The sequence below is a fragment of the Hippocampus zosterae genome, chromosome 13 (assembly GCF_025434085.1).
Source record: "Hippocampus zosterae strain Florida chromosome 13, ASM2543408v3, whole genome shotgun sequence".
NCBI lineage: Eukaryota > Metazoa > Chordata > Actinopteri > Syngnathiformes > Syngnathidae > Hippocampus > Hippocampus zosterae.
Window position 1 is genome coordinate 12,063,633 of NC_067463.1, and position 23,794 is coordinate 12,087,426.

A 23,794-nucleotide genomic window follows, 5' to 3' on the forward strand; every position below is an offset into this window, starting at 1 on the left:
GGGGGCATCTAACACATCAATGCTTGAAATAAGCGGTTTCGCATCGCAGTTTGTGACGTCATTCGTGTATTTTGGCCATGAAATGACACCATTGAATATTAAAATTAACATCTGAGGAGACGCTGCCCGCTGCTACTGAGTGCGTGTTCCCCCCCCCCACCCCCCGTTTCTTTTGTTTTTTTGCTCTGGAGACAGGCGCTCACACTGTGTGTGCGAACAAGAAACGGATCGAATAGTGTTTTTCCCTCTGGTCCTGGACGCCAAGAGCACTGACCAGCGGGGGCATTGAGGTGTCAGCGAGAGGGCCTCTAATTTATTCCAATTTACCCGCATCCTGGCAGCCGAGAAATCCAGTTAAATATTCGTAAAAAGTGCAGGTACAGATTGTTGCGGCTGCGTAACTAGCACCAGGGCATCATCAGCTGTTATAGGAATCTATGAACAAAATTGTATCATGTTTAAAGTTTCATTTCATCTGGGCACATCTAAACGTTTGGGTGCGTATCCAGCACCCCCAAATGCCTGTGCACAAAGGCGCCTGCCACCTGGCCAGAGGGCTGTTGAAGTCCACAATTCAACAGTCAATACGGGTGGGCAATCACAGGGGAGAAGGCAAAACTCGGTCATAAAAGGGGAATGAATAATTCGGGAAGAGCGGTTGAACAACAAAAGACGAGTTGAGAACACCCGTCGCACCCAGGCGACATTAGCCATCCGCAAAGTCTGCAACATGTCAATTCGATGTAGACCACACAGAAAAGGTGCCAATGTACTGGTGGTTCAAGTATGAAAAACGGGTAATCAATCACTACTGAGGGGTCCGACCGGGGGTGCGACATGCAAATATCGGGGGCAGTGTTTTTATTGTATGTTACAATAAAAGTCCAAATTGGCGGGAAGGCAGCTCGAGTGTGTGATCATCGGAGCAACAAAACCGTCATTCGCTCTCAGAGATCCGCTCCCGCCGATATTGAAGACAATTTTCCTGTGTGCCGAGCAGGGACGTGCGGTCAGGGGAGGCAGGTGAGGCAGAGCCTCACCTCTGAATGCGCATTGCATTGCGCAATCATCACAAACCGGGTTGATACATGCAACTGGCTCGTGCTGCTTGCCGTATAACTGCATGTCGCAAATATGTTTAGCCAATTGAATAAGCTACCCTTTTTGCTTTATATATTTGTAACACTAAAGGAGTGAGTGCCTCACCAACCATGAACCTCACCGCACGCCACTGGTGCCGAGTCATTTCTTTAACTTTGTCCGAGAAAATCTCCGACATCAGCATAGGGCATCAGATTCATCACGAATAGAGGCCACTGTTGGTTCTAAGAATCAGGTGAAAAGCAAGGGACTTAAAGGATAGCCCAGACCCGTGCCTCTAAAAAGCACGAATGACAGAATATACAAATTGATTGGTTGGCAGTGTCACGTGGGGTGCTGAAGCAGAGATGACGCCGGAACGTGCTCCAGCGCATTGTTGCCCAGTGAAGGCAGCTGAAAACAGACATGCACGGCTGTTTAGCTTGTGTATATTCCCCCACAAAGCAGGGAGAATCAGAGGGAGGAAAAATTATTCAATCCGGAACAATTGTGTGTTGTAGGTTTCAGAATAAATAATTAGAACAGGTCTCAAGGTTTCTGTCTTCCTTTCTGTTCTTTTTCTCTGTATCCATCACACATTTCTGTGTTGTATCATATTTAGTGTTTCCAGTTGGTTTTCTGTATGGATAGTAATGTTGCAATTAAGGCAATTTTTTAAAAATATTCGCATGGCTACTGTTCACTAAGAGTGTATTCTATATGCATGATTGTTTATATGTATATACTGTTCTGTATCATTAAAAAAATATATATAGAAAGCTTTTAAAAATTATCTTAAAAGTCTTTAGCATGAAACTCCCGAGGGTCTTCGCTTAGTCTGTAAACCTTTCCTGTGACCTGTTGCTTTGAATGTTGCTGCTGGAAAGGATTGTGGCTAATTTATCTCCCGTCTTCACGAAGGAAATAGGAGAAACATGTTCTAAAGGGAGCTTAAAGATTGCTTCGGGGCCCCTTTACAAAGTCTTTTTTTCTTTCTTTTTTTTTTTAAATTCAATGCCCTCTGCTTTCTGTACTTGAAAGTGTCAGACGCTGCTGTCATCTCAGTGCTGCAAATCATAGACTTGCCATCCACATCCTCCACCACCGTTTTCTCCTCCCGACAATTTCTCCTAGTACAGATTCACAAAAAGGATACAATCCTTGCTTGAAATATAAAAGTATTTACAGCGGTGCCATATGGTCTGCTTTCAAAGTGGGATTTCAGTGGACTCGCTGGCTATTTGTACAGAGACAGATTAGGTTTTTGTAAGCGCAGTATATACATTGTTGGACAAATTATATTTACAAGGCCACACATGGAAGCTGAAATCAGTTTGGACAATTAAGAATTAACTCACAAATGACTGGAATAGAAGCTGCACGTCCAGGACACATGCTATGAAATGAAGGTAATAAGACTGTTGGAAAGGAATATTCTATGTGTAAAGATATAACATAATTCATTAGAATGCATCTAAGTTTTAAAGGCCCTGCCTGTTTGCCACTGGTTACAGATCTGCCCCAAGCTCTTTACATTACTGTCAATTTTCATGCAACGGTTAGCTGAGGGTGTTTTATCAGTGAACCAGACAGGCGCAGAAACATTTGAGGGAATGTGCAGTGAAAGGCACCAGAGAGTGTATGATGAATATAAATTAAGAGAACACACACACACAAACATGCGATTTTGCTTTGGTGTGATTGTGTTGATTAAGTCATTCACTGCAATTTATTTTACTATTCCCTACCAGCCCCCCTACCGAGAGAAGCAGTTTGCAAATGAAATTGCCTAAATTCCAATCAGTGATTATTGTTTTTGAACATAACTCTATATTGAATTCATAAAGTCTTACATGGAGACATTTCTGGAATGGCTGTATCATATGAAATGTCGTCATATATTTAAGAACTAAAAATAATTGAGTCTGCGAAATGTTGGCATTATGCCGAAATTGTATAAATTACGGTATACGGATTCAACTCCACGATTGAAGCTTTTCATTAGGGAGCTCAAAGCGGGATCGTTGCTTTTTTTTTTTGTGGACTTTGAATAAATGCATCTTTCTGCAGTCGGTGGATGAATAACCACATTATTGAGTTGGAAGTATTAGGAGCAGCACAGCTTCACAATAGGTAGACGAGATAAGGGTTTACTATCGACTCAGTCCAGCATTGGATGCAGTAAGGTCTTCAGAAAGGAAAAAACAACCCCATTACAGGTACATTTTCAAAGCAGGAAAAAAAAGGACATGAGGTGAACGCAAGTAGCCAAGCCCAATTAACATAAAAAGCCAGTGGAATGCGAGAGGAAACCACAGTGCCCAGAGAAAATTCACACAAGAATGCAGAAGCTGAGATACAAGGCCCAAAACTCAGAACAAGATGTGAGAACCACTGCCCATATTTCTGCACCATTAACGATTATTCCAATGTGTCTCTGATGCAGAAGAGAATTTGCATCTTTTTTACTACATACCAATCTAATGTGCGGAATTACAGATGCGAGGTAATAATAATGCATGTAAGGTTGTTCGGGGCCAGTGGCGTGTTGTGACGTTCACGGCTGGTGAGGCATTCGAGTCAGATTTACACATTTATGAGCAAAACAGCATGATGTATTTTCCACTAAATTAGCAGCATCACATAAAAAATGGTAAATAAAAATAATCTGACATCAGTATTCTTTTTACATACCTATTTGGCCATGTAGCGCATTATTTCCGGCCATTTATAGAGAACCTAGGCAAGGCAAATTCTTACTTATTTAATAGTCATTCTATAAACATTAGGGGGGGGGGAGTTGATTACATTTTTTAATGTAATTAGCTGCAGACTTTGTAATGAATTAATCTCGATTAATCACATTTTAACCATGTACCATGATTTGTCCTAAAAAAAAAAGCAAACATTTTTAATTTCACAGGATTTTATTGGAAATGTCCCTGGCTGAAACTGAACAGACCCAACAGTGAAAGTGGCCTTGAATTATATTTATGTCTCAGAGCACAATTACCCTTAAATGGTTTCTAATTGGCACTTGCAAAGTTGGATCACATCACTACCCGTCATACATTTTCGAACCCGTTATCATTTACCACTAATTGTGGTCTAGCCAGAGCACTCAGCACAATGTGCAGGAATCCTTTTCGTTTTGGTTGCCATGACTTCTCCACGCGTCTCTGGTCACAGCACGTGCTGATATCAGAGAAAAGCATGCATTCCAAATATATACTGCACAGTCGCGGCCGCCTGTGGTTTATGGTCTCTGTTTTGATCAATACATTGGAAATCCTGAAAGTTGAAGGAGCATCTGTTGAAAAATTTGCCCTTGTGGAACAAAGATGTTGAACCTTCAGCAAAGCCTGGTGTTTGATTTTGGTCCGAAAACTGCTCCGCTACACCTGGAAAATCATTTAAGTGGATCACTTTCAATCAAGGGAAGAGGCGCATTTGCCATTTCCATAGCAACCCTCATTTAGGAGACCTTACAGGGAACCTCTCACTGCTGATGTTACTGTGAAGGGTTGTGTGTCAGGTGATATGATGTGAAAAATGTCCCTTTCATTGCACCTGCATTATGATTTCCCATTCATCGCGGGTCACAACTGACTCATCGGATGACACGAATTTTTAAAAGTATACAATATTTATTTATTAGAAACCACAAATCTGATTTAAAAGCAAATACGTGAACATCATCATCTGTATTTTCTTTAATTGAAACACTTAATATGAACATATTTTTATAGGCTGTCTTGTTACGCACACAATCTCATTGGGCATTTACAAGATATTGAACCACTTGGCTGGTGAAAGGATCCATTCCTGTGGACAATGGCTCTTTGCATCACTCTCTAAATTGGTCTACACAAGAACGCTGTCATGAAAAGCCTCATTAAAAAAATTCTCAAGCCAGTAACTACACAAACATTTGACTTTTTTAATGGCAAAAAACTAAAACGCGCGCACATACCATGCCGAATTTAATTTACTGTATTGAACATGGGGTACTTTTGATAACAAAGGGTCACAACCAAAGGCATGACTCAATTTTAACCTTAAAGTACCAAGCTTTTATCTTTACTGCTTGCAATAGCTTCTAACTCCAATCAGAGTTAATCACTGCATTCATGTTTCTCTCACTGCTCCGATTCGTGACTTCAGTCCAAAATCCGACGTACCCAAGTGCCACTAGTGGAGGCACGACATTTAAAGATGCACGAAATCGGAGCTCATCAAGAGGCAACATCGAGTGACCTTTCTGGAGGTTAAATTGTTTGCAGCATTGAAAGGGAATGATTTTTCACTGGGGTTCCAACCGCCAAATTGCTTTCACATTCACATTTCTAATGCACTCCAGCAGACATGCAAAGGTTGCCACAACAACTAACCTATCAAATGAACAAAGTGAATCTGAAAAAGACTCTATTTTAGACGAAATGGCCTAAATTGCCATTCATTACAGACGGTCGCTTTTTCTGGCAAGAGTGCAAAACTGCCTGAAGCACAATGTAAATTAGGTGTGCTCACTTGCGTCGTTCTCGATCGACCAGTAGCTTGCAAAGGGGTTAGCGGTCGATTGCATGGCATTTACTCAATTGCTGCCAGCACACCTGGTTCTATACCATTGGAATAAGCTGCCAGTCAATGGTGATAAATGAATTTTTAAAGAAATCTCGATCATCCCTTTTGAAATTTGTCACTTGTTTGATATGCGGGGGAAGCCAGTCATATACATGTTGCATGCCTCACCGCGCATGCGCAGACGAGGGCACTAACTGGCAAAACTAGCAGTTTCCATTTTGTCCCGTCAAAAGCAGGGCTAGGGAACCCGGGTTCCCCCGAGAGCCATATCCTGCTTGTTTTAGATCCCCCTCGACTCAAACACACCTGATTCAAATGATCAGCTCACCATTAAGCTCTGAAGAGCCCTGAAACAATCATGAACAATTGAATCAGGTATGTTGGAGTAGGGCTATGAAATAAAAGTTTGTAGTAATTTGTCTGGTGTGTTGGTTTCATGTAATCTGTACGGGAGTGAAAGCGCAATAATTGAGAGTTCGCCAGAAGGTATCCATAGTACATCTGTATCTCTTTAGATCCAAGTGGGAAGGCTCGCCGTCAATCCAAGTGGATGTGGTGGAAATAACAATCCGTCACGAGGAAGTAACAGGGCAAAAGGAGAATTCCAAAAAAAACAAACAAACAAAACCAACTGACCTATCAATAGACAGGGTCGAATCACACTCAGCAAATTTCTACACCTTTTCAATATGTAGTTATCATCAATCAATGATGAGTTTTCTATCATTTCTTAATCATCTTACACATCAAATAAATTGATTTCTGCTTTTAACATACTTGATACATGCATTAACTAACTCAATCCGACATATATATAAATACGTCTTGAAAGCCCACTATGGCCACTGTTGGACTGAGTATGGGTATAAGAGCCCATAAGTGAAGTGCGGATGATAAATGATGTAACAGGGGCACCATGTCAATATGAAGAGAGCGCCAAACCCAATTTAAAGTAGGGAATTAGAACACCGTCCACACAAATGCAAGGCATATGATATAAATTGATATGCCATAAAGGCATGATGACTTAGAAAAAAAACAAAATTATTTGTTATACTATGAATTACACAAAAGTGATATGGGTGTTGTAATGATTGAACCATATTCACATATGATTTGTTGTCATTTTACTTGACAATGCATTATGATGGCTTGATTAATGTAATTGTTGCTTTACAATTAGTTAGAAAATACCTTTTATATTTACTCAGTAACTGCTTCATTTATATTGCGTTTTTTATGTGTTTTCGGACCATGTTCATGTTATTCTCACGAACATGACGCGTGTTAGGATTGTACAAAGCTGTTTGGCCTGTCGCTACATGTGAGAAGCTAATTCAGCTTCATTTGGACTTGACCTAATTATGGCGATACTAAGGTAAACTAAGAAGATAGAATATTATTTGCATCAGAGAGAGAGCCAATCGAGTGTCTTACTTGTTCGTACTCCAAATTTATCTTGTCGATTATTAGGCGTTGTGTAATTTAAGAACCGATTACTCTTGATATCACCCAAAAAACTAAAAGCCTTCCACACTTTTTAAAAATATTTTTGTCTTTTTACAGGTTTCTTTTAATGGATTACTCTTTATTCATTTTATTCCTTTTTTCGATTTTTCTAAAATTTTTTTTCTAAAATTATGATTGAATCATTTGATCTTCTTACCATGAAAGATATCAATACAGAGGTGTATTTTTCAGCTCGGATGCATTTTTCCAAACTAATCATTACTACAAGTCGATCCACACATGTATAATTCATGAGGTTTTTATTTAAGAACCATTAAAACACAACACTAACAAGGTCACCTTCCTGCAGGTTGACTCACCCATCTGCATGTCTGATGAAAGCCTCGGGAAAAAAAAGACAATTTTTTTCATCACTGTTCAATTGCTTTGTTGACTGTTTTTCCATACAGCAAACGGAAATGACAAAAACAAAACAAATGTTTGACTGTCAGGAGCATGCAAAAGAGCAGTAAGTACTTCACCTTGACTACGTTCTATAATGTCAGGGATGCTGCAGGCGACCACTCAGGCCAGAATATCCACATTTTGTCTCAGTTAGTGTCACGTTGCATGGTGGTGGTGGACCCCAAAAAGCAGGCAGGAGAGAGGAGCAGGGTGTATTTGAAGATGTGTATTGATAAAACACAGAAAACTAAATCCTAAGCAAACAAAGTCCAAAGTAGCAAACAAAAATCATGACTGAAGATAAAACATAGCAGCAACCAAAACATGACTCAAACAGACATGACAGTAGCAAAGCAACAATGACCCGACACTGAGTGTGCGGGCAAGAGTCCTTTTATAGGCCTGATTACCTATGGCCAACAGGTGTGCAGCTGCCAGGGGAGCTCTACAGTGCCACCTGTTGGTCCCCAAACCGAATCGTGACAGTTAGGTGTTACATGATGATGATCTGGATCATGATCAGCCAAGTCCAAAACTTTGCCATGTGGCCGTCATGTTCACACCTTATTTTTTTTCTTACCATGTAATGTAAGTTAATATGGTATAATTGGAACTGTCAGAATCATAATGGCACCTCCCTTCTTTTTTGTTTTTACGCAATTCCAAATGAGTTTAAAATGTGTCGCATAAAACATCAGATAATTTGAATAACAATTAGGCTGTGTTAATGTCTAAAGTTCCAAAAAGTGCAAACTTTGTGTTAATTTTTCACCACCGATGGAAGACAAATAGTTGAGCATCAAAACATGTTTTATGTAACCTCTTGAGTGTCTGCAGTTAATGAAGGGAAAAAAAATTTTCAATGTTGTGTACATCAGCAGACACCCTTCGAGTTCCTCAAGAGGAGAAGTCAGAGTCAAAATAAAACAGGTTGGGAAAAAGAAATTTGCGAGGGCAGACTCAGTTCAACAAAATGCCAATGTGACAGCCGAATCTGTCACATTGGATTCCTAAAATTCCCAAGACTGTCATTAATTACCACATTTGAATATGCAATTTGACAAGAGGGACATTACCAAAGTCATTTATTTAAAACTGTTAAATTCCTCACACTTGTCTTGAAGAAAACATTCATTGGCTGGGAAAAACACTGGTACAGTCTTCTGCCATCTCAAACAGGAAGTGGTAGGGGCCGTTTCGTCGAGCCAGCTCACTGGCGCTCTCCCCACTGTTGCTGCGAAGTCCTGCCTTCAGGTGGCGCTGCGAGAGGAGGAGCTCCAAAGTGTGGCGCCAGTCACTTTTGGAAGAACTGCTGTGCGAGGCGGCTAGGTGGAGAGGCGTGAGGCCTCCATTGGTCTGAGCGTTAACATCAGCGCTATGATGGAGGAGCAAGGTCGCCATGGTGACGTGCCCCCAGCGGCACGCGCTGTGGAGGGGCGTCCAACCGTCGACGGTGCGAGCGTTCACCTTCGAGCCGGCAGCCAGCAAGGCAGCCGCCACGTCCACGTGGTTGCCATAGGCGGCCCGGTGCAGGGGAGTGTAAGCGTCTTCATCGCTGCTGTGTACCAAAGAGGCCTCTGCAGCTAACAATCTGTGGACCAAAGACACCTGCAAGGTAAATCACATTGGTAATCAAAAATGGGTGGTTTGCTCCGTGGCTGCCCAATAATTGCACTCAGGCAGCAGCATTAAAGCATCTGCAAAATAACCGACTTCACATGACTTTTGTACCATGTGACGAGCCATCGTGTTGTTCAGCAATTCACTACAAAAATACACCAGCGGTGTCCTAACAGGATGCAGGGACCACTGACATTCATTATCTTTTATTGATTTATAGAAACATACAAAAGCCCATCCACCAGAGTAGCTAAAGATAAATTTAGCAATTACATATAGTTCTGTATATAGAAGTATATATATATATATATATACTAGAGCTGTCAAACGATTAAAATATTTAATCTAATTAAAAATGCAACTGTCATAATTAACTCAAATGGACTAAAAAATTTATCGTGATTACTCACACATTTTTTATCGTTTCTGAATTTCCTTTTACATTTTTTGTCCTATTTTCCCCCATTTTAATGCTCTCATCAACATGGAATCATGAATCAGTTTTCTATGTGCCAAATGCAAATATTTACTAAAATAATTTCGATTTTCAATTTTACATGAACATTTTTCACTTGGAGCAGTTATTCACACATAATCTCTCACACAATATTACTCTCCATCAACAACAGTGAAAACAATATTTTGTCACAAAACAGCTGCTTTAACAGCTTTTTTAAATAAAATCAAAACAGAACAATACAACATTATAAAGTGCACATCTAAGGTAAACTAGTACTCAGCCTATAGTGCATTTAAACCATGGTTGCATACTTCGTTTTTCTCAAGTTTGCTTTGAACACAGCAGTCTGTTTCTGTACGTTTGTTGAAGAATAACGAGACACCAGACACCAGTGTTCATTATGTGCCGCTGTATTCAAAACTGCCCGCCGTACAAAAAAAGCGCACGCACTTCCCCCGTGCTGCTGGGGCAAACCATTCTGAAAAGGGGGGGGGGGGAGGGTCACTCCCCCTAACACAGTCAGGCTATGTTGATTATGTTGGTCCTTCTTGTGCGGAAGTCTCTCTATGGTTTTTGTGTAGACCTCATTATGAATGACTACACTTGGTTCGATGACAACACTGGGGACGTTTTATTTTCGCTAGGTCGCTACCACTGTCAGACAAACAGAGAAGCTCCAACCGCTCTATTTATATGGATGCAGAACACTGTAACCTTCCACACAAAATAGTTCCAAACAAGTAACAATCGTGTCAGTGGCATACATTGTATACCTGTATGATACAGAGAGAGAGAAGAACAGATAACTTTGGTCTTGTCACCGGAGCAATCGGGCAACTTTTTAAAAGTAAACTTCCCATTCATAAATTCTTTAAGTATCCGTTTTCGGTGTCTCGTGCTGCCGTGGCTGGCAAAACAGACATGGGCTTGGACTTCTGCAGCGCGCTTGTTTTGTTCTGGTGTATTTATAGAGCAACGTAACATCCGCTTGTGACGTGTTCCGCGTTAATCTCGCGAGAAAAAATTTAATCCCGTTAAAATTCATTTAAATTAATGCCAATAAAAACGCGCTAGACTGACAAATCTAATATACACATACACATATACATATTACATATATATGTATATGTGTATACAAGCATAGTAACTCCATGTCATGAACCAACTGTCATTGGTTCAGGTCCGCCGGATTATCTACCAAAAAATTGCTCCTCAATATTACAAAGTTGCTCCTCAGAGGAATTCATTGATTAGCAAAACAACTGCTCAAAGATTTAAAAAAGTTATTTCAATCCTTGAAACTGGAGTACATCATGATTTGTGGTGTTGAATTGTCTTTATCTTGAGAGGTGACTTGAGTAGATTGTTACACTAAAGTGAGGTATCAAAATGGCAAAACCCAAAACCGGCATTGTGTCTTTCATACACGAGAGTCCAAACAGGTGAAATTTGTGCACACTTACACGGTTGTTTTCTGCAGCCCAAAGAATGAGCGCAGCTGGTTTGTCTTTGAGACTTTCTTCTTTTTGAAGGCACCACTCCTCACTATGGACCTCTTCATCATCCATTTCTCCCTCTTCATCTTTACTCCCAGTCCACAGGCTGCTAGCCCCTCGAGGGATCAGGTGGTTGTGTGTATTTAGAAGATCTAGCTGGTTAAAATCGTCTGGAAACTCCATGCTGACGACTCTCTGTGTCCAATAATTTATGAACAAAGCAATGAGAGAGACACAGTGGCAAACATACCCATCCATCTTTTCTATAGTGCTTGTCCTCATTAGTGTTATGGGAAAGATGAAGCCTCCACACCCCCCCCCCCCCCATCTTCTCAACACTACAATTGGAAGGCTTGCCCATATTTGGAAATGGTTGCTCAGTGTGTTGCAACCTCATTGCGACGCTGGTACCGAGTTGAAAAGTTTTCAAAGAAAGGTGTGGAAGTGGCCCACGAGGACGGGACTTTGACACCTGTGTTTTACACCATGCAAGCAACCATCATTTTAGTAATATTTGATTGACTGCTGACGGTCACGCTGCTTGACAGCGCCAAAAAAGCCTAATTTTTCAACATTTTGATAGCTAATTTAAATCTACTTGCCAATTTATATTAATCACGCAAATTAACAACAATCTTCTCCGTGGCTAGTCAAATTTAGGAAGCATTTATTTATCTTGACAGGGTCTTTAAAGTGTTTCCATTACTGCTGTATTGACAAAACATAGACGCGTTCATCATTCGCAGTAGTTGCAATGCAGTCAACGGGCTGCTGTTAAAATTCCCACTCTTATGTACAAACACGTAAACAAGTACATTGTATTTCCAGGGACATAGCAAGCAAATGGCCTCCGACTGTGATTCTCTGTTCGGTTCCGAGTTTCTTCCCGTTTACCATTGCGTCCACGATCATGTTACAGATCATAAACCATGAATAAAAAGCGTGGACCTAAAGCTGCTCCATACGCAAGCCCAATGCTTTTGTGTGTGCATGCGTTTGATTTGAGAAACGCGTGTTCTTGTGTTGTCATACCTGTTAGGAGTTACAATGCCGACGTCAGACGACTGCTGCTGTTTGATGCCGTTCATTTAAAACACGGACATCGTCGGGAACGTAGTTTAAATGCAGAGCACGCAAGCGTTCGTCATAAATCACATTTTCTTTTTTAAACGTGCACACGTAGTTTAATATACAGAGCAGGCAAGCGTTAAAGTCATACTATACACATTGTTTTTTTAAATGTGGGCAAAAAACTAGAATTCTCACCCCTCGATTTTCCGGATTGAAACTAAAACCCGACAGTGTTTTGTTGATGCGTTGGGGGAAATGTAGTTTTTAATGCTCTAATTTGTGTGAGTCTCATGTTTGAAGGACTACACCCATGTCTCTTGACGGCTTCTTCCTCTTCATATTCCTCTTCTTCGTCTTCTACTACTGTTGTTTTTGGTGCTCCATTGAAGTTCAGCGTCGCTATGCGGTTATTATTTGAACTGCGATAATCTCAGTGTTTCACCCCCCATGTTCATTAATCCATCCATCCATTTTCCGAACTGCTTGATCCTCACTAGGGACGCGGGGGGTGCTGGAGCCTATCCCAGCCGATAGACACGAAAACAGCAAAAAGTGACAAAAACTACATTTGTCGAAATAATTATCTCGTCTCAATTCATTTACAATTCCATCCATCCATCCATCCATCCATCCAGGTATCCATTGATGTATTTTATAATACTGTAAATTTTCACTGTTAAATATCATTTTCACTCTGTTGAATTTTTGAAATTTAGTTCCATCCATCCCTTTAATCTGTTTTTCTTGATTGGCACAAGCAACATATTTGCCGCAAACCACCAATTTGAACTGTTCAATTATTCTTTTAGCATAGTAGCACTTGTTGACACACACTTGTAATGGGAAGCATAGGACAAACATGTATGTATTACTTTGTGTCGCATAAAATGTTCATTTTCCTGTACTGTTATCTCCATCATATTCTTCAATTTCACTGCTTTCCTTCAAGGGTACCATTCCACAATGTCAACTACAACAACCAAAAGCGAAGATAAATCGTACTCGAGTATACCAACTCGATTCTTATTGATACATATATACATATATACACTGTACACACACACACACACACACCTCTGGAAAATTTCTCGTGTTCCATTAATTTGCCATGCATGTTTTGGGAATGTGGGAGGAAAGCGGAGTATTGTACCCAGAACAAACCACCCCATGCAGACAAGAAGGCCGGTGCCAGAATCGAACGTTGCACCTCTGCGCTGTGAGGCGGACGTGATAACCAGTGGATCACCATGCCGCCTTCTGAATATGGCCTTGCTACGTGTTGTTACACAATTAACACTTCGCAATGGAACAGACCAAGTGTAGCTTGAGTTTTGAGCTGCTCGGTGATTCAGTTTGACATCCAAGCCCTATTTGGGTCATTTGAAATCCATGTGCCGGCTCACGCTGTTCAGCATTAATTCAGTCTGATTTCATTCAGACACATAAAAGAAGCAGACAATAAGATACAATTGCAGCATTTTTTGAGTTCAGAAACCACGGAAATTGTTTGATGTGTGAAAGGGTTGGAAATTCGTTTTCTGTCACAAAGACAGCAACTATCTAGTACATTTGAGTAAGAGATTGTATTATATAAGGAGTCTCTAGCTGTGCTTTTGCCATGAACAAAGGTAATACTCTAACTGAAGCAAGCATCACGTAATCAGCGAAACATTGCGCAGTCTCAGAAGATGTGTCACCCATTCATTTCTTCGTCTCCATTGATATGCGCGGCTCATCCAACAGGTGACTTTGAAGGCGCATGCTCAGTTTCATTCTGCATGCAATAAATATGATAAAATTCAATTTAATTAAAATTAAATTCGCTTGCTTATTACTGAATGTATAATGGGAGTTGTTCCATGAGTTGAGTGAGTGAGCCGGCTGTTGTTTGAACGTTGCCTAGCAACGTGTCTCGCCGCACACGCGCTACTTCTATGGATTTGACCACCGACATATGCGATAATACAATCTAATTTAATACAGGAGCTGAATGACATCATTAGGGTTAAAAATCAAAACAACCTGTCAGAAAGATCATTGACTTTGGTAGACTGTTGCCGGTGAGCTCATGCCCATGCAAGTCATGAGCTCATACTCGTGCAACTTTGCGGGTGTTCTGCCGCATGGAGTTGGCTCACCCTCAACACGCCTGACAATTTGATAACAAAAAGTAACCTACGCTTGGCGTAAAAATGTCTGCGTCATTATTTTCACGAGGGGTCAATGGTCTAGTTCAGCGTATTTCTCAGTTTGGTGATAGCGTCTGGTCCCAGTGGCCCTTGTACATCATATCCTGTACACTTGGGCCACCTGGTTCCTTATCTTAAGTCACCAGTCTCAAACTTTGGTCTTAAACTGGAAAGTGATTTTAAATTGGTACCCTTATTAAATCGAACTTCTATCATCTTCGGCAGCTGGCTAAAGTTGAAAACCTCTCCTTTATCATGAGCATTTTGAAACAGTAATTCGGGCCTTTGCCACATCCCGGCCGCATTACTGTAATGCACTTTATTTTGGAGTCAGACAATCCTCCCTAAGCGTCTCCAGTCGGTCCAGAATGCTGCTGCTCGCCTCTTGACTGATATTCATGAGAGGGAGCACATCACTGCTCCTCTGGCATCCCTTCACTGGCTCCCTGGCTCCCTGTACATTTTAGAGTTCTACTTAAGATCCTATTATTTGTTTTCAAATCTTTAAATGGCCTCGCTCCACCTTACCTCTATGAGCTCCTCCGCCTCTACACATCTGACCGGTGCCTCAGGTCTGCGGACCAGACACTATTAGAGGTACCAAGAACTTAGCGGAGGCTCAGCGGGGATCGAGCCTTTATCCGTCCCTGCTGATTCCTTTCTTTGGAATGACCTCCCACTGAACATTCGGCAAGCCCCTCGCTGCCCATCTTTAAAACTCGCCTCAAAACTCATTTGTATTCTTTGGCTTTTGATTCAGCATGACTCATACTTGATCTTAGTTTTACTGGTTTTGTGCTTTCTACTGCCTTTATTATTAATTTCTTGTTTATTGTCGTATATGTGATATTTGCTCCATGTACAGCACTTTGTATACAGTGGTGGTTGTTTTAAAGTGCTCAATAAATACAGTTGAGTTGAGAGTTGAGACGCGCTACGCCTCACTGGGCATTCCTGCCCCCCCGCCCCCCTCCCAGAACATCTGCAAATTTGGTTAGAAAAAGTAGTGTTTTTTTTTTTTTAATCAAAACCGCACTGATGACACCCTGACCACACTTACTCAATGCGTGTTTATTTATCTACAAGGAAGGAAGTCACTCAGAATCAAAAACCTCACAAGAGCAAGAATTCAATTTGCTCGTCAATATCTTTTAAACTCTGGAGTTCAGGAATTACTGATACAAACATGCCTGGGCTGCTTCACCTCACGGCCGGAGAAGAAGAAGCAGCCCAACAAAGACATAGCCTTCACATTTTTTTGAGTCGCCTATCATCATTTTTGCATCGAAGGGAATGTAGGTGACATCATCCGGCTGCCCATCTTGGTCTATAGACTCCTCGTGGCCTTGGCTCACATCTCGCCTTTATTCTGCAAACTACTGCGACCTGTGTTTATTTTTTTATTTATTTGTGTCTACATTTAAATCTGCTGTCTGACCGGCCTGATTTTAATGCAAATAGAGATGCACCGTACCCTGTAATTTGGCTGCACGGTGTAAACTGCCTACTGCTTGAAGACAACTGGGATAAGATCCAGCATGCCCGCGGCCCTCATGATGATAAAGCGATTAGAAAATGGATGGATGGATAAGGGATGCATCACAATTGGCCTGGAAAAGTCTCGTTCCATATCAGAATACCCGGTTCCGTACAATTCTACCTGTGCAAAGTCGAGCAAAATACCCATCCATCCATTTTCCGATCCGCTTTATTCTCACAAGGGTTGCGGGGGTGCTAGAGCCTACTCCAGCCGTCTTCGGGCAGTAGGCGGGGGACACCCTGAACCGCTTGCCAGGATGAAGAACCATCCGCGCTCACACTCAAACCTAGGGACAATTTAGAGTGTTCAATCAGCCTGCCGTGCAGGTTTTTGGAATGTGGGAGGAAACGAGAGTACCCAGAGAAAACCCACGCAAAATACCAATACAAAAAAATCTCCACTCATGCACAATGTTCGACTGCTTTTTGTGGTGGACTCGCGCTGGGGAACGAAAATAAAACCACCCCTGAACATTGAATTTTCACATATCTGTACTTCGTTACTTATTTGTGCCATCCTTCAGTTTTTTAGGTAAAAGTGGCTATGAAAATGACCCTGAATTACAGTAATCACGTATCTGCCCTCCGTTACATTATACTCATGAGTATTTATGCCTTGGGCCGGTTCGGTTGACGTGCTTTGACTGTAATTGTCTTCTCCGACTGCGAGGAAGCATTTGAGCGCGCGGGGGGGAGGGGGGGGGGCGTTGGTGGAACCTGCTGCAGGAGAGAGTCTAAAGAAAAGCAATGCGTATAGCAACTTGTTGGGCGCTTCTTTACAGCTCACTTGAGGCAGGCGAATAACACTCTTAGCCACAAATTGGAGGATTCTAAAAGGACAACTTAGAGTTGCATAGTCAGAATGATGAGATCTGGGTTTGTGCGCTTGCCCGCAATTGTGTTCTGCTTGGCCACGAGCACAATCGTATCAGCGGGACTCAACAAACTAAACAACAGCTCACCTGAGACGAATGAGATGCTGTCTTTCGCGGAACTTGCAGCGAACACGTCAGAGAAGTTGAGCAACATGACTTCGCCTTATTTACTGTTGGATTTTGACGAAGGGATGCTGGAGGACTGGCGCTCCCTGGCTCGTGGCGACGGGAGGCGCGGCGGGGAGTCGGGCGTCAAGGCGTTGCTGGTCGCCGCCTACTCGGTCATCATCGTCATCTCCTTGTTCGGAAATACAATGGTGTGCCACGTGATCGTTAAAAACAAACGCACCCAGTCGGCCACCAGCGTGTTCATCATGAACCTTGCCGTGGCGGATGTGTTCATCACTGTGCTCAACACGCCTTTCACGCTGGTAAGTGCACGCTCGAGTGAAACGAAACGGTTCAAATTGTGTCACATGCATGGTGACATTTTTCCCAACCTATATTTATCGAGTCAAAGCACATATTTACATTTGAAAATTGCACAACACAAAACCAAGCCCCCCCAAAAAGTGCACGTGGCGAGTTTCAAAAGACGTATTAGGCAAAACCCCTCTCTCTCTCTCCCTCTCACCCAGCCTCGCCCCCCCCCCACCCCGCACGCACACGCACAGCTGTACTATTAAAAGTGCCGTCCAAAGATTAAGCCACTCTAGTTAGTTTGCTCTTCAAAAAACTAAAATCTCGTCACCTTTACACAATCTTTGCTTAACCGTTGTGAAAAAGTGTCATCGAGTCAAGGCAAACTGTCTGGCTCTATTTTGGTAGATAGGCGCATGAATGCTTGATGTAAAAAAAAAAACAAAAAAAAAAAACAATTGCGCATCTTCATCTTTGTGCCAAGCTAAATCGAGTTGACCGTGTTTGGGAATTTGACACACTGCTTTGTGCCTCGCGTTCAGGGTGAGCGAGGGCATTTTCGTTACACGCTAGCGCACCTGACAATTTGGTGACAGAAAGTAGACTTGAATTTAGCTGGAGGCGCGGGAACGCAATTTTGGTGGATTTGCAGCCTCAGACAGACATTCTTGAATTTGAATTTTCTGAAAAATGTTCCTTACATGACAGTGGATGTCATCGTTTTTCAATCATAAATATAACAAGGCGTTAACGCCACTGATGTGAAACTCATGGCTCTGTGGCCAGATCTGGCCCGTGGCATCATTTTTGTGGCCTACGGAGGCTAATTTTGTCCGTTGTGTTCACTTCATAACACGAACAATATGAGATACTGCCAGATTTTTTTTGTCACCAATCCCCGCTTTAAAATAAACGGAAACATAGTTGAACAAACACTTTCAAAACTAGTAATCCACCAATTTGTTTTAGAAAAGTGATCTCGGGTTCAGAGTCATAACGGCCTGCGTGGGTTTTCTCCGGTTACTCCGGTTTCCTGCCTCGTTCCAAAAACATTAACAGTCAGTTAACTGAACACTCTAAATCAGCGGTCCCCAAACTTTTTCCTGTGAGGGCCACATAACTTTTCCCTTCTCTGATGGGGGGCCGGTGTCAGTTTGTAACATCCACGATCGTAGGGGAGCTTAAAACATTTATTGTTTCCCAGAAAGCCACACATAACCAAATAACCCTTTCCAGGTTCTTTAAAAAAAAGTCACGAAACAAATAATAACACTATTAATGAAATAAATAACAACTAAATAACCCTCTCCGAGTTCTTCACAGAAAAAAACAGGAAATAAATAATAACTAAACAACTCTCTTTATAGCCCCTTGAAATCCACAAAAAAAGAGTTCTGCAATCTACGAGAACGCCACCTATCTTGTCTTGTTTATGTCTGCTACCGTCTTGTTCACGTGTTCTACTAATTGATCTGAGACACAACTAAAACACTGAAGCATTCTATGGTGTGTAAATAACTTTGTGACCTTGATTTGAACCCTATTTGCGTCATGGGTCATTTTGCCCCGAAGGCCACCTTTGTACTTTTTTTTGTACAGCTTCCATGGAAATGTGAATAAAAACAACATTTCAATTTTTCTGCAGTTGGGGACAATCTAGGAAAAGTCAGAAAATTTCAAGTTAAAAAATTATTATTTAGGGTTTTTTGGGCCGTTTTTAACACAGTGACGGGTCATTTTGACCCGAGGACAACAGGAGGGTTAGAGGGCCGGGTCAAATGTGCCCGCGGGCCGTATCCGGGCCGCGGGCCGTAGTTTGAGGACCCCTGCTCTAAATTGTACCTTGGTGTGTTTGTGAGGGTGAGTGGTTGTTCGTCGACGTGGTACCTGCCATTGTTTGGCTACCGGTTCAGGGTGTACCCCGCCTACTGCCCGTAGACGCCTTGGATTGGCTCCAGTATGACCGCGATCCTCCTGAGGATAAACGGCTCGGATACACACCCAGATTCAGGCAAACGGGGCTCCATCTCATCTCCACATTTACCGATGCCAAATAAATTGAATTGAATGAATGACCGTCAAGTACTCAGTGCATCATTGCAAGTGTGTCTCTCACAGGTCCGCTTTGTAAACAGCACGTGGGTTTTTGGAAGGACCATGTGTCACATCAGTCGCTTTGTGCAGTACTGCTCCCTGCACGTGTCAACTCTCACGCTCACGGCTATCGCTCTGGACCGCCGACAGGTTAGTGTGCATGTGCTGAACCTTGTCGACTCATTTGCTTGAAAGTGTGACTTGGCATTTTCTAATGCCGCTCAGTATTCTATTAAGTTGCTTTCAGGGAACTCAATACGAATGCAGATTGCATGACTGTTAGTTTTTGTTGTTGTTAAGTAGTTGTTGAAATCATGCTAATTTATATTGAGAAGAGACTCAAACAGGTTTTGATCATCGCTCGCAATTTTGTGCAGCTCTCCTCACATACAAAGTTTGGTTTTATCTCAGCAATTATTATTTGAACTGACGATTGGTGAGAATATTAATTAAAAAATGTATTTCCCTTAAAAATGACATTCATAGATTTGGTCTATTCAATATCCCCCCCCCACCCGCCCCCTTATCGTGAGTTTAATCATCTTTTGTAATTTGTAGAATTCCCCGCAGAACACCTTTGCCTTTCATTGAAAATGTTATTTTGAATTCCTGCTATTCATCAAATGAGGTCAAAGATAGCAGATCCAAATTAAAGTGTTTAATTGTGGATAAAATTGCATTTTTGATTGCAACTGGCCTCAGCACCTTTCAAACGTAGCAAGCCTTCATCTAAAACTATTTTACATGCCAGTGTCTGTATCTCAATCAGTTGCTGCAAGTGTTCCTGGCTCTGTCAACAAGATCATGTACTGAGATATTTTTCAATTACATTTGAGATATTTTTGTACAGTTTAATAACATACCGAGGTGAAACTTATTTGGCACAGATTCTTCTTTTCGTCGTAATTCCTCTATGAGAACCTTTTAAGACCCGGACAAATTGGAGGTCGGCACGAAGGGATCATTTTGATTTCTAGGTGTCCAACTGTGTCCTCACCCTGGATTGGTGACCAGCCAATCACAGGGCACACATACACAAACAACCATCCACGCTCACACATACACCTAAGGGCCTTGATTAACCATTAACCTGACGCACATGTTTTTGGAATGTGGGACGAAACCAGAGTCTCCACTTGCTCTTGATCCTGCATTTGCAGGAGGTAAATGAGGAAACATTGTAAAGCGCTTCATGTCCCAAAGGGAGAAAAGCGCTATAGAAGTGACAGAACATTTAATTGATTTCCAACTGTCTTTTGTTTTCATGTTGTTGTGTGCGTCTTGGCTTCACAGCTTTCGGTCCTTATTTGTTTATTTTTGGTCCAATCACATTTCAGCTTTATTGTATTGCATGAAAATACCTGTCGACCTTACACGCACACACGCACACACACTGCACTCTTCATATTAACACTGACATAGGAGTGCAGTTGCCTTCTGGCTGAGTGCAAATTGTCATAACTCATGCATACTTACGTAGTCAAAGTCTAGTTGAGGCTTTTTTTGTGTGTGTGATTTAGTGACTTGTGTCTTCCTATCTAGACAGTCATTCCAATGTTGGTCTTTCGTCTGATCTTCATCAATTTTTTGCTTTATTTTCTGAATCTCAAGTGAGATCTGGGCCCATTGGGGAAGAATTTGACCACGCGTAAAATCTGATAAGTGGCTTCTCAAATTTGACTAACAGAGAAAGGCAACAGGGAGCATACAGACTAGCTGAGATTTGGCACTCCAACGCCAAGTCCAGACCTCGTGAGCCCCTATCCAGCCTGTTTTAAACTAAGCTCTGTTTCAACACAACCGATTCAAATAATCAGCATTGTTATCAAGCTTGTTTAAAGTTTACTGATGAACTGATCGTATAAATCATGTGTGTTGGAAGAGGATTACATACAAAACAGGCTGGATTAGGGAAAACCGGATTTGGAGCAGTAAATGGGACTGGTAGATATTCCTGATAACTATGCATCTGTGTAAGGCACACACAGATGAAGAAAACAATTTAATGGCAAGCATTTAATGGTCTGATCTGTATGACCTCTCCCTCCATCACCACAGGTAATTTTACATCCTCTACGACCTCGCATGTCACCAATTCAGGGCAGTGTTTGGGTGGCTGTCATCTGGATAATGGCCAGCTGTTTCTCCCTTCCACATGCTATCTACCAGAAACTTTTCACTTTCAGGTTCAGGTAACGAGACACACACACACACACACACAAAGCCAGATGGACCTAAATGCTTCGCCTATGATTCATCTTTATTACGCAAATACAAGAATAGTCACATGACATTTTGGTTACAATGGTGATGGAGTAATTACCTTCTCCAATCATTTTGTAATAATGATGGAAATATCAGTTTATGACCTGACTGTGCCATGATCATAATGCATCAGAACATTTCGTGTTTTAATGTGAAGAAAAAAAACAAGCGCAGCACCAATTTCCACTGTCTTCTGATATCGTTTTTAACACTGCCAACATGTTTTCAGGACAGCATTACACAGCGGAGTGTGCAGTGTGTTTTTTTCTCTTCTTTCTACCCACATTCTTTGCTGCTGTAGGCTGTAAATTTTCCCCAGTGTGGGACAAATAAAAGGATATCTTAATCCACTGTACAGTGAACATGCCTTGAACTTGCTTGATCTCCTTTCTCCTTACCAGTCAGGAAGAAGAGCGCAGCCTGTGCGTCCCGGACTTCCCCGAGCCATCGGATGTCTATTGGAAGTATATTGACCTCCTCACCTTCATACTCCTTTATATGCTGCCCCTTGTCATCATCACAGCGTCCTATACCACAGTGGCCCACAGGCTGTGGCACCACAATGCCATTGGCGACGCCACAACGGCTCAGCACGCCACCCATAGGAAGAAGCGGCGCCGCACGCTCGCCATGTTGCTCGTAGTTGTGGCCGTGTTCGCCGTCTGCTGGTTCCCGCTCAACTGTTACGTGGTGCTGCTGTCCAGTCAGGCCATCCACTCGTCCAACGTTCTTTACTTCTGCTTTCACTGGCTGGCCATGAGCTCCACCTGCTACAACCCGTTCATCTACTGCTGTCTTAACCCCACCTTCCGCCAGGAGTTACGTCTTCTCCTGAGCATGTGCAGAAGGAGCCGCAGCGTGGTGGTGGAACTGGAGCTGGAGCGTCACCCCGCCACCGCGTGCCCCCCGTGCCACAGGACCGCCTGGCCTGACGACGAGTTGTCTGGGCAGAGGCAAGCTTTGCCACAGCCCAGCCACCCTTCGCTGCAGAAGAACCACAATTTATCAGAGGATTCACCTCATCTCAAGGACACGCACTCACTCTTCACTGCCAGACGGGCCCTCACAGGGAGAACTGACATCCTCTCTGTCGAGCCCATTGTGGCTGTGAGCTGACTAAACGTGTCGTGTCATGGGGACATTTTGGATCACTTCTGCAGTTCATTGTGTTGATGATGCAAAGATGATGCAAGAACCCCCTCACCTATTACATTTCTATCATTCATCATTAATTTTGTTCTCTGGGAAAAAAGCGGCATCAAGCCAGGTGATGCTTTTTTGTGAAAGTTTTAAAATGCAAACAAAAACACCTGCTGAAAATTCAATTACTGTCTATTATTGAATTTGATATTTTCTTGGGGAGAAACAGTTTTTGCACATGGAACTCAGGAACATGGCAAGCCTCACAAAGTCTTTGGTAAGCTACGTACTGTGAATTACTTAACAACATACATACACCGATCTACAACAATGTGATCCTAATCTATTTTTATTTATTATCAAATATGCTGCCTTTACAAACGTTTGAGCGACACTGTGAGAGAGGAATTCCTCCAATATGTTCAGTATTGTAGTAGTAGTTTGTCATATTGATGCTCTCCAGCTCACATGATGATGTACGGTTCTACGCTTTCTATCCATCTATTTCTTTTGCGTTTTCCTCATTAAGCACAAAAAGTCTCACAGTACATAATTTAAAAAAGATGTCAAAGTGGACATGCAGGTAATGATGTACTTTCTGACATCCAGTGGAAGTACATTTAATTGTACTATCTGTCACAATAATTCACTGCCTCAGAGAGAGAAACAAGAATACATTATTTTTACATAAATAATCATTTTGGGACCAATAAAGTGTAATTGCATAATTACGCCTGGTGGTCTCTCTCCAATACTAATGTGCCATGACACAATAGTTGCAAATCAGTGACAAGGATCTAACAACGATTCACACTCAGTCACACTTATGTGCAGCTGAGTGTCTTTATGAATCGAGCATGCATGTTTTTGGAGGATATGTCAAAAAAAAGAAAAAAAAAAGAAACGGAAAAAACACAGAGAGAACATGTAAATTCCAATTCTCATCATTTTTTGATAATACTTGTTGTCTTGGCTTCCCTGGACAAGACAAAAGCCATCAGCCATGTTTTGAACCCAGACCTTCAGAACTGTGACATAAATGGGCCA

The 23,794-nt window shown here is 42.0% G+C and overlaps 2 protein-coding genes and 1 long non-coding RNA gene across 4 annotated transcripts; 1 reads left to right on the forward strand and 2 right to left on the reverse strand.

The window, feature by feature from the left end:
- Window positions 1-8,370: 8,370 nt before the first annotated feature.
- On the reverse strand, window positions 8,371-12,550 carry ankrd49 (ankyrin repeat domain 49). Of its 2 annotated transcripts, none has more exons than XM_052083471.1 (3): window positions 12,421-12,550; window positions 11,122-11,347; window positions 8,371-9,186 (listed from the first exon to the last, which is right to left on the reverse strand). In XM_052083471.1, exons 2-3 carry the CDS (start codon window positions 11,335-11,337, stop codon window positions 8,710-8,712), a joined length of 693 nt encoding a protein of 230 aa, XP_051939431.1. In that variant the 5' UTR covers window positions 11,338-11,347; window positions 12,421-12,550; the 3' UTR covers window positions 8,371-8,709. The 2 variants fall into 2 exon arrangements, with proteins under 2 accessions (XP_051939431.1, XP_051939430.1); XM_052083470.1 differs by lacking the exon at window positions 12,421-12,550 and adding an exon at window positions 12,194-12,324 and having other exon boundaries at window positions 11,122-11,353.
- A 2,915-nt stretch (window positions 12,551-15,465) lies between these two features.
- On the reverse strand, window positions 15,466-17,063 carry LOC127613255 (uncharacterized). Its single transcript, XR_007966123.1, has 2 exons — window positions 16,916-17,063; window positions 15,466-15,783 (listed from the first exon to the last, which is right to left on the reverse strand). It is a non-coding gene; the product is annotated as an uncharacterized LOC127613255 (long non-coding RNA).
- Window positions 16,676-23,643, forward strand: gpr83 (G protein-coupled receptor 83). Its single transcript, XM_052084183.1, has 4 exons — window positions 16,676-17,259; window positions 19,367-19,492; window positions 21,401-21,534; window positions 22,009-23,643. Exons 1-4 carry the CDS (start codon window positions 16,816-16,818, stop codon window positions 22,721-22,723), a joined length of 1,419 nt encoding a protein of 472 aa, XP_051940143.1. The 5' UTR covers window positions 16,676-16,815; the 3' UTR covers window positions 22,724-23,643.
- The last annotated feature ends 151 nt before the right edge of the window (window positions 23,644-23,794 follow it).